Source organism: Clavelina lepadiformis, chromosome 1 (genome assembly GCF_947623445.1).
Source record: "Clavelina lepadiformis chromosome 1, kaClaLepa1.1, whole genome shotgun sequence".
NCBI classification, from domain to species: Eukaryota; Metazoa; Chordata; class Ascidiacea; order Aplousobranchia; family Clavelinidae; genus Clavelina; species Clavelina lepadiformis.
In genome coordinates this window covers 14,208,930-14,220,328 of record NC_135240.1, presented here as the reverse complement: position 1 = coordinate 14,220,328, position 11,399 = coordinate 14,208,930, and the positions used below count along the sequence as shown (strand labels likewise).

At 36.7% G+C, this 11,399-nt stretch overlaps 1 protein-coding gene across 1 annotated transcript; it reads right to left on the bottom strand.

The window, feature by feature from the left end:
* Positions 1–5,740: 5,740 nt before the first annotated feature.
* Positions 5,741–10,984, bottom strand: LOC143451951 (uncharacterized). Its single transcript, XM_076952741.1, has 8 exons — positions 10,785–10,984; positions 10,389–10,579; positions 10,233–10,297; positions 9,825–10,012; positions 7,630–7,834; positions 7,326–7,406; positions 7,099–7,222; positions 5,741–6,860 (listed from the first exon to the last, which is right to left on the bottom strand). Exons 2-8 carry the CDS (start codon positions 10,570–10,572, stop codon positions 6,262–6,264), a joined length of 1,446 nt encoding a protein of 481 aa, XP_076808856.1. The 5' UTR covers positions 10,573–10,579; positions 10,785–10,984; the 3' UTR covers positions 5,741–6,261.
* Positions 10,985–11,399: the final 415 nt, after the last annotated feature.

Below are 11,399 nucleotides of genomic sequence, written 5' to 3'. Positions count from 1 at the left end.
GTAATATCCCAAAATGACTACTAATAATATAATAACCAAATTGACAATCATTACTGATTTTGCGGCTCGCTGGTGTTTATAGTTTTCCGCAAGTGACTCTTTCATTGAACAAGTTTGCCCACCCCTGGTATAGAGGTTTCGATCAGAATCGGTAATTTCAAGACTAGCCTATTCAAAATGTACAACCACAGTTTAGTCTTAGGGCTTGTACGCAATTTATTCTAGCATTAAAATATTCCATTGAATACAATTTAATGGCTAAATCTAACCAATGTCCTTTCATCTTGCAACCTTCTTACAGCACGTTGAAACAGTGTTTTCACCGTAATCGATGTTTGCAAATTTAAAATGCCGCTCGCTTCTCTGAATGGATGAAGTTATTTGCGAAAAAGAAATTTTCTCTTTTCTTCCAAACTCATTTGAAGATCAGCCAACCAGATAATCACTTTGCCTTAAGCGCGTGTTCTTAGTGCCGCGTTCATTTAAACCCGACTGCTGACAATGAAGTCTGGATTAAATAGACCGACGTTAATGGGGATCTATTAAAGGCCTTTTAAAGACGTTCTGGCTTAAGTCGATTAAAACAATCTCTAGCACACACACTTTTTAACTTCATTGTGACAGATGTTTGTGCAGATAAAGCTGCTGATAACTGGTTACAACCTGACTAAGCAGAACACGTTAATGCTAAACCTAAATATTATAACAGCGCGGTATGTGTCGTTATGATATGTCAACGTTTGCAAGTTATATCGCTGAGTGTATGGCGTACGCTATTACTGCTGGTAACTTACGGAAGGCACTGAATTGTCCAGAAAAAGTTTCGTACTTCCAGCTAACTGCCTCTATAAGTCTACTCTAACTGCCACATTTCTCAATCTGCATGTTAAAACGTTTTTAACTTTATGTGATGCGCATTTATAGGGTTTCATCAGACGCTGCTTGACCTGCGTCTGTATTTACACAAGCACTTCTCAAGCAGAGTAACATGCGCTTGGTCTGAAGTGTCGCGCTGCATTTCACTTGCGTTTAACAGCGGGAAATGTTCTTATTGATAGGTCTATTCCGCAAAAAATGAAATCTACATCACACAACAAACACAGACTTACGACCTTTTAGCCACTTGATATCATTATATAGTAATAATGTCCCCTTTGTTATCCGCCTGGCTGACGGCAAACAATAAAGTCACACCTTATGTCAAGCTTACATTTTAAAATCTTATCAATCACATTTAACATCTTTTTTAATGGCTGCCAAAACTAACTATAATTTAATATAAAGTTTTTCGTTTTAGGATGACAGATGATACGATAACTTCATTTATGGATGCGATAACCTCAGTTATTTTCCGCGATGACTTTGCAATGATATAACTCGAGTTATATCATTGCAAAGTCCACTTACAATTACTTTTCTCCGTAATTAACAAGATATTTTGCGTTGACAATTGGAGGCCATTCTGAAGAGCAAGAAAAGAATATTTATCTAAAATAAGATCAATAGATACATGTATGCCAAATTTCTGTAAAAAGTTCAAATTTAGACGAATTCGACTCAAACAGCAGGTTGTTATTTCAATAGCTTTTAGTCTAATAAGCCTACTTTATTGCAACATTCCATTTTCTCTATTCGCTCATAGTGCAATTCGTTTTACTGCATCTTGCCACGCTGAACTTATTGTGCTAAAAGCATAATGGACAATGGTATGACCCATGCCTTGCTTTACCAATTTTTTGATGCGTGTTGCGTTGATATTTTGGCTCATGAATATAATGCTCTATAATTAGCTTATGATGGTTGCATTAATCATGTTTTAATTATACTAAAGTTATACAGGAAGGATCTTCTGCAAGGGACAAGCCACGGGGTAGTTTTAGGGGGCAACTATACTGTGTAGCTTACTAGCTTCTATCAATAGTTTTTGAATATGATAATATTTTGATCATGGAATCTTACGTTGTGACCGCGGTACAACAGTACAGATATAATAGATATGTCACCATACACGATGAGGTCATTTAGCTGTCGACACTTCAACTCCAATTTGTTGGCACTTACTAAGATTTTAGTTTGTCGTCACAACAGCATTTGTGATCTGGCACCAATTACTAGATTAGACAAATTTCCTGTTTTCCAAGCAGTGTTTATAAGTTTGAATATATCTAAGGTTTACAGTTTATTGGTTAACTAATTTATCGAGGACCAAATTTCCTCTTTTTAATTTGCACTTCTTAAACACACTCGCGCATATTTTCAACCCGATCTGAATTTCGAGAATGTTGTTTCCGTAATTACGTATAAGACTAAATAAACGGTTAACTAATTCAGCTCTCGGCTCATGTAGACTGAATAAAGCACGTTATTTCTTCACGTCCCCATCTTGTTTGGCACGATGACTGCCCCGCTTTGCACGCAACCAACAAATTGCTTTTAAAGAGACTTTATGTTGCCACGCGATATACAGTAATCACAAAAATATCCTGTTGTTGTAGTTGAGAACAATTCTTGGTGTAGATGTAGTTTTTTTGCCACTGACACTCTGAAAGTTGAATTTTTGGTGATGCATGTTCAGTAGGGATGGGCCGATACGAACCCAAACCCGAATAGATTCGCCGAATATCGCCTTTATGGAAGATTCGGACGAACACGAATACCAACAATGGCGAACCCGAATACAATATTACTTATAAATTTACTGACTTTAGTTAAAAATGATGGTCTAGTTTTCCGACAAAGCTAAACTAGAGTCAGCAATACTTACAATGAAGGTCGTTTTCCTAACGATTTTGCTTTTTCAATCGTTTTTAAACACTATTTTTTGAAAGAAAGCGATTTCTATATCGATTACGTCATTTTACAAGCAAGACTTGACAACTTTTAGACGAAATTTTATTGTTTGGTTCCAATACGAATAGATTCGGGATTCGTTCGTGTCGACCTTCATGATATTCGGGTTCGCACGAACCCGAATAATCTTCCTCGCGGCACATCCCTAAATTGTTCAGCATGACTAACATATATATGTGTTAAAGTCAGATGATAACTGGATAGATGTCATTATAAAAAAATGTTAAATACGTGTTTGACAGTAGCAAAGCGAAGTGTGCTCCTTATAGGCAACATTTATGCATGGCATTTCGTTTCATGGATTAGATCTAATTAGAAATTAAACGATTTTATCCTTTTCCGTTGCACATAAAATACATGCTATCTTGGTAGGGGTCCTAACCGCCACTAACAAAACTGAAAAACTATTTCCTCTCCCTTTCATTTATTCTGTATATTAATTATTATTAACTCCCTCCCTGATCAATATATAGCGATAAGCTGTTGAAAGGTAAAATGGTTAATTTGTTTGCAATTAGTGCTTCTTTAATCGTCGTAATTAAACTAAAATTAAAGACAACTGCGCTTGGAAAAAATTTTGAACTGCATTGTCAAAGAGTCCGGACAATCGAAAAAAGCTACATAAAAACGGCACTATACATTGGAGGATGTATAAAACACAACACTAATTATTTTACTGTTTTGACATCATATTTTTGTGACAAGGAAAATCTGCAATCCTCAAAAAATATAACTGCCCGAGCTGTTTTTACGTTTATGTATAATATAATAGGCTATAAATACTTGCATTATTGTAACTCACAGATGTTTTTGTAATTGCTTTTCCACGCTGTTATTAAAATGTTTTTACATGTAATTGCTCTTGTTTCCTTATTTAAACGGTTACTGCTTTGCTGCCTGAAAGTCGAAAGTTTTCCCGAAAGTATAAATTTTACCACTTGAATTAGTTGTGTTTAATTTAACTTCTCACTTCACTTGGTTACTTTTTCGTTTTTTTGCAACTTTGTGTCGCTTTTTAATTGGCCTGTGCCACGATAATAGTCCGTTAAATTAGGTGACAAAAGTTTACAGGATGTCAGATTTTTTTTCTCTGGATTGCAAAGGATTTGATGAATTTGTTGCTATTTAACGCGAAAACAAAGAATTCTTCAATGCAAATCATTTCAGATATAATAGCCTGTGCTTATTTTTTTCTTTTTTCTGTAAACTAGCTATATAATTAATAAGACTTACACGCTACAGTGTACTGTTGGACGACGTACGTATATTGTATATAACACAGCTTGAAAACAGAAGAAAGAAAGAAGCTTGAAATTGGAAATCGTAAATTTTTTGAACTCTGAAACGTGTAAAATTGCGGCTAGACGATTAAATTTGGCCAATTCTTTCTATAGTTCTAAATATTAATAACTCGCACATAAATATAACGTATATAAATACAGCATGATTTAAATTGCATCGATTATAACCAATTGTTTACAAACTCTTAGATTTTAAACAATGCATAATATTTTTAATACCTGTGCGTGTCCGGAAAGCATGTCTTGTCTATTTTCGGTTGGTTGTTGTTTATGGTTATTGACGTAAATGGGACCGCACGTTATCTAGACTTTTGGCAAAGAAAGTATTTATTGCTTAACCTCTGAAAGTCATAGAAACACCTGACGGAATAAACATCCTTGGCGATTTTTCCCCAAATGAGTTTACCGTAGCCCACGTCATTATACGTAAGGAACTTTCAGTACATCCCGGGATGCCTTAACAAGACGACTAGTGGGCTCTGGAATTGCTAGCTACTTTTCGTACAACACCACTAGCCTTTGTATATTCCACCGCTGAGTATACTGCGGTCTAATGGACACTGTAATAAAAGGCGTTTTGCAGCACACTGAGACTGGATGTCTGTGACCTGTAACATTAGACAATCTTCCCTTCTTCGGGGGCATTCAACCTGCTGGCCTTCATCACGACAGAGCCACTCATTCTCTTGCTCGCTGTGGAACGGAGCCATTCCATCTGCTCCACTGGAAGCTTTTCTGCAGCAGCAAACGAGCAAGTCTGACAACTGAAATTAAGACAACCATTTGTTCCGGTCACACTGTAACTGCTATAGAACAAGCGAAAAACTCAGGCCATGTTATATCCGACTGTTCCATCGCCCATGCTCCCCACGGATTATATGGCCTGGATGCGAGCTTTGGATGATAGCACGAACCACTGCGGCTGACCGGCTCATGCCCCGACATTTAGCCAGGGGGCCAAACGAGATCTGATTTATACTACGACCTACATGCATAGAATATAAAAGCACATAGTCTATGTATAACCAACTCATAAGCAGGTGGCTTATATTTAGACTGACGTAGGTAATAAAAACATAAAAATATGTCGGAAAACAAATTAACTTATATGCAAATATTTGAGAAATATTCCAAACTAGATGAGTACATAATCTCGAAAAATCTAAAACGGATAATGAGTATTAGAGAAAACTAGTCGAATGGAATTTTAAAATTCTGACGATAACAATTTTCATATAGGCATTAATTCAACAAACTGAAACAGTAAATTCAGGTTAATTCTTGAATTAAGTTCTTCAATTCGATGAATTGGTTTTGCTGATTTCATTTTGGCTATTTACGCGTTGGTATTCTTGCACTCTTACCTTCTGTTTGAAGCAGCCCTGTTTATTTAGAAAATTCTAGTCCGTTGTTTTCTCATTCAAAGGATTTTGGTTTGCCGGTTTCATGTCATAAGTTACCGTACTTTGGTTTCGCCATTTCCAGTTTTATTATTCTGTTCTGGAAGCTTATAGTGTCCCTAATGTACAGCCTTACTTTATCCTATTTTGTTAAATATTGACAATAAAAACATTAAACGTAAAAAATAATACAGTGCAACATCTTATTGTTCTTTTTTAAAAGTAACTTGTTAAGAGTGAACAAAAAAATATATGAAACTAGAAATTTTAAGAAAAAGTTTGTCTATTGTAACGATACAATTATATCATACTTTTAAATCGAAGTAAATTGCGTACCAAACTATAAATTGAGCACAAATGGTTTCGTTCATAATGTATAGAGTTCAACTGCGTACACATTAACGCTGTTGCACAAAGAAATATAAAGCAGGTTTCCGCTGCAACAAGTGAACTGCAAATATAAAAAGTAAAAAAACAGTTTTATCTGATTTATATCAGAAAAGTGTAAGTTATATTAGAAGAGATAAATGGGAGAGCTTGAAAAAGCATATTGCCACACACGTTTGACCTCGTTTGCTTCCTTGTACTGCATCTTGTACCATTGAACATCCTCTACTAGTCGTAGATATCTTGCCCTTCTCTTGGAATTGCAATAACTCCCTTGCATTATCATCATTGCGTAGAAATATGACAACGCAATGCAGTTAGCCTCAAAGTACGCTGTTGTTTATCAATGCGTCCGAGCTATGAGAGAAGGGTTCAGATAAGCTCAGCGTTCGAAAATTCGAAGCTGGCGTTGCCGCATGACTTCGCGACCGCATTATCGTGTCTGTTTTTTCGTTCGTCCTTGAACTGGGCCCCACTAGAGGGCCACATGCCGTATGAGGACGCGACGCCGGCTTGGAAAAATTGCGCGACAAAACCATTCCGTCTCCAGATGAAGAATGATACCGTACTGGCCTTGGTTTAGTGTTCGCATTTGGATTTCGTTCGGTCGCAGGCAGGGTAGGATGGTGTTGAACTGGACGAGGTGTGCTGTACTGCAGCACGTTTTGTACCGCTGGGGTTGAGGTGGAATGCACTTGTTGCTGAAGATATAATAATGGCGCTGGCATTTGCTGATGATTTTGCGATACGCATTGCTGATTCTGATCTGGCTGGGAACCAACTGTGGTTGACGCAAAAGAATTTTGCCTGTTTGTTATGGAAACTCTAATGGGCTGTTGAGACGCTGAAGATATCCGATGCTGGTTTAACTGATTCAATGGGATCATTTCAGTTGCATCTTGATCGCTTTGAACAGATTCCCCTGGAAAAATCAGAGAATAGTAGTATTTAACGCACTCTAGTGGTACCCTAGATCAGTTGTGTTTAAAGAATAATTGTCCCATTCGAAAAATACGAACCGGCAAGTAAACCTAACCAGGGCTCGAGAGATGTCTTTAAATGGTACAAATACATTTCTCAGGCTTATGATAAAAATTTCGATATGCCCATTTCAACCCGAAGTGAACTGCAAGTAGTTTCGTGCCTTTCAGTGACTTTACCTTCTGCACTTCGGCCAGATTCAGTAAGCTTTCTAGTACGTTCTGTCTTGGGAGAAGTGATAAAAACTTGAGTGTACAATACAGCTCCTACGATACATCCAGCCAACGGGCCAGCAACATAAACCTGAAAACATTTGGTACACAAAACATGCATCATTGACAGCAACAGCACTCATCTGATCAATGCCAACTTTTATTTTATCCTTTCTCGATCAGTAATCACTTACCCACAAATTTTTCCAATACTTTGAAAGTAAAGCAGGTGGTAACGAACGTGCTGGATTCATGCTAGAGCCGGTGAGACGACCCTGTAAATTTCAAACATACTTTAAACTTAACTGGTCTCAGGGCTTGCATATTTTCAATGTAAAAAAACAAGAAAACTGATTTGCCGCAGAATAGAATTTCAAACCCAAAAAACGTAAACAGTTCTTTGAAGACAAACGTTTATATAATTAATTTTAAATAAAATCGAACATAGTTTTTATGGCTGTTAATTAGCAAGCGTCATAAATTGAAAGAAGTTCCCACCGCCCATAAACTGTTAGCGAGGTAAGCCATGCCCACAGGTAGCGCAGAAGAGCCAAGCTGAGTCTTGCTGGTTGCATAGGTTGCCAACCACGTGACTGTGACTAATGTTGTTTGAAGGATTTCCAGTCCAAATCCCTGAAGCGGAGTTATATCTTCGTGTAGTTGAGCGACAGCTCGCAATTGCTCTGATCTTTCCGGCATCATGCTGCAGCAAATAAAATAACATTTGCGGAAGAAATATTACACTCCTATAGTCATCACATGCAATTCATAAATCCAGAACGAAGTAAAGATATGCCTGTAATATGTTGGAAATACCGCTTTCATTTTTATGTCTCTTATTTTAAGAAACCTTGACGACAGTATTGCAGTAGCAACGTGAGGTAAAAAGAATTAAAAACTTAAGCAAAACAGCTCAATATCGATAACCGTAGAATTAAATTTCCTGCAGTGCCGACTGGGTTACATGCTCCGTGTAACAAAGCCATCTGCAAAACCATTAACATTTTTCGTTCCAGTTCCGCACGAGAATTTAATTTTAAAGGTTTCGCATGAGTAGTGGCCCATATAAGTTCCAAGTACAAACATGGCAAAAATTCAGGCTTCATAGTGCTCAGCCACGCCATGGACGTTGGTCCAAACATTAAGAACTCGCGTTACGACCAAATAATATCTAAGCACCGCGCTTTTGGATTGAATTACACGTAAGTGCAATTTTTTTAATTTGTGCCAACCACTCGGCGACATCTATTGCTAATGATTAATATTTACTGTGAAAAGTAATGCATTGTTAATCTCATACTAGAACATATTACGGTTTAGGCTCGTTTTTTGATTCGTTGTTACTCCTGTAGTACGCTAGGATTAACTATTTATAAGACATTATAGGGTAATACTCAAACACTTTACACATTTACGTTCTGACATATTTAAATTCTTGTAATATACCATACACTACTTCTAGGTTTTTGTTATACGAAACGATATTTCCATCACAAAATATGCCAGGTAATCTATACCTCATAAATCACAATTCTACAATCGTTGTACTCCTTCACTATACCCGGGTCATTTAATTATATGTAGTTTACAAAGCATGTTTTTACCAACCAAGCAAAGACTTTCCCACACAACTATACCGAAACTTTAAACTAAACTAAATTATAAAATATGTAATTAATCTTGCTTTTTGAAACAGGAATAGACCGTAATTGGCTATCAATATATTCAATTATACATTGTAACAATGTGTATTTGAAAACAGTAGCAAGAAAACTCATTATTCATTTGCTAGTGCTTCATTTTCGTACGAACTTAAAGGGTGGTAGGCTAACAGGTTTAGTAAAATAGCATTCTTAATTAATTCAGTGTATCGCGTGTATATATTTTCAGTGAGCATTTTAACATTGTATTCTCAAAGCATCTTATAACCAGAAGTTTTAAACGATCAGGACAAGGAGAACCTACTGTTGAACTTTTTAAAATGTTTATAATCGTCAGACACTGTATTGTCTTGCAGGCTGCAAGTAAAATGTTATGAGATATTACGAAACTTGGTTAACTTCTTCAAAAGAAAACAGATCTTATATACAATTTTCGATAACGCGCACGCATGCAAACAATTTGATAAACAAACGAAACACGAAAGCTGATAAAAAGAAAAAACAAAACGCTAAGCCATCAACAATCAGAGTACTGGAAATAAAAAAACTCGATTGCTTAAATTCGCTTCCATGCTCCAGATAGTCAAGAGCACTTCATTTCGTATGTTGAACTATAGTAAAGTACTTATCCGCTCTAACGATTACCCTTCCGGTCTAAAGTACGTTAGGCTTTTCAAAACTTTACTATGCTTCAGGTTTATTGCTAACAGCGCTGCGTGTAAAATGCAGTTATTTCGACATGTGGCAAAGAGCGAGCACTCAATAACGCAATGTAACGGATGTTATGCGTTTGGTATAAATGTATAAATGTATGTAGTTCTATTGCAGTCAGGTTTTGTTAATATCACATATCCTACTTATGTAAAGTGGCAACTTCACATACAATGGAGACATGGAGCAACTTTTTCCAACGTACGTATTTTAGTAAACAACGCTCTAATTAGTTTAAAACGCCATAAATACAAATGCATACCAAATCTTGTAATATAAAGTCCAAGTATAATTGTACTAAAATAAATTTGCAATACAAACCCATAGCAAAGGGCGGCGGCACTGAATGCACCGGTAAGCTGTGCGATTGAATATAAGAAAGCTTTCAACATAGTAATATGGCCAGCTATTACCATGGCAACCGATATCGCTGGATTCATATGACCACCACTGATATGTTCAAAGCATTGTATGAGGGTGGCGTAGATAAGAGCAATTCCAACGCTCGTCTATAGAAATTAAATGCTAGGTTGAAATAATTTCCAGTTACAACCTTCTATTAACTACAGTAATTAAACAAAAGTTATTACGTTTCATTTGTCTAGTATTTCAGCGAAACGTCACACATAACCGATAACCTATACGTGTTACAAAAACAATGGGCCCCCAAGGTAACTATAGACTTCTAGCCTAATTGTATTAGAAATGGTCTTCATAGAAGTTAAATACCTGCAAAGGGTCGCCCCCAGCTGAAATGGTCGTTCGCTCGCTGCTTCGTTTCGTGGAATAGCTATCTTAAAAGCCGGAGAGATCAACATTAAAATGTAATTGGTAATTTTAAAATAAAGTGAAAAGATAGTTTTAAAACATGTAACATATACTTACTGCTCGTCATATCAGGTATCATATGAGTGATACATACGATGAACATAAAAATGAACGTCGCAAGAAATTCGGCGGCCGCCGCTCTCCACAAGTCTACATCTTGCATTTGCCGTTTTATGTTCTTCAGCAACATTGTTTTTCCTCCCAATCCCTTTTTGCTAATTTCTTTGTGCAACGAGGGCATAATATACCTAAATAGTAACATCGTAATAAATTTAAACTTTTCACGTCAGTATTTATTGTTTACCATTAAAGCAAACTGTAAATGGAATTATATCTGAATAATTGTCACATAACTTGAAGTCATATAAATATAAAGCAGACTTGAAAAGTTCTAAAACAACAGAGCGCAATTTTAGAAAACAATCCCAGACAAAGTGGTTCCGCCAAACTTACTAGGTTAGAAAATGTCGATTACGATCTTTCACGCCAAGAACGAATTCAAATTTCCTCAAGGCAGCTTCAAGAACGCGTGGCCGCCACGCGCGTTCAGTGGTGAAACAGGACACTCTTTACAGGCTAAGCATGAGACCAGCAATTCAAAGGTTACACCAAGAAACAATGCATGTTATTTTCTTAGACTAAATCTGTATAACCACAATAGCTAAGTAAACGACACAAAAGTGAAATGTGTCAATCAACCGACTTATATTAACAAACAGCAATTGAAGTTGAAAAATTCAAGAAACAATTGAAGATCTCTGGTGTAAATGCTTGCTTTTCTTTGGGGAGGTATAGGCATCAACTCATGAATTTATCTCATCTTCTATATTCAGCTTTTAACCGCAAGTTTCGTGGCTTTTAGACATGATGTCGGCGATACACCTCACCAGAAATGGCGGTTTAACGCGGCACTTCGTTGAGACGTTGACAGTTGCCTTCACAAACATTGCTCTTATCAGTTTGTAATGTTATATTACGAAGAAAAAGAGTTGTTCATATCCTTCTAATTTGTTCGCTCACCTCTCCCCAACCAGGTCTAACACTTACAAGGTGGTAACAACAGATTTG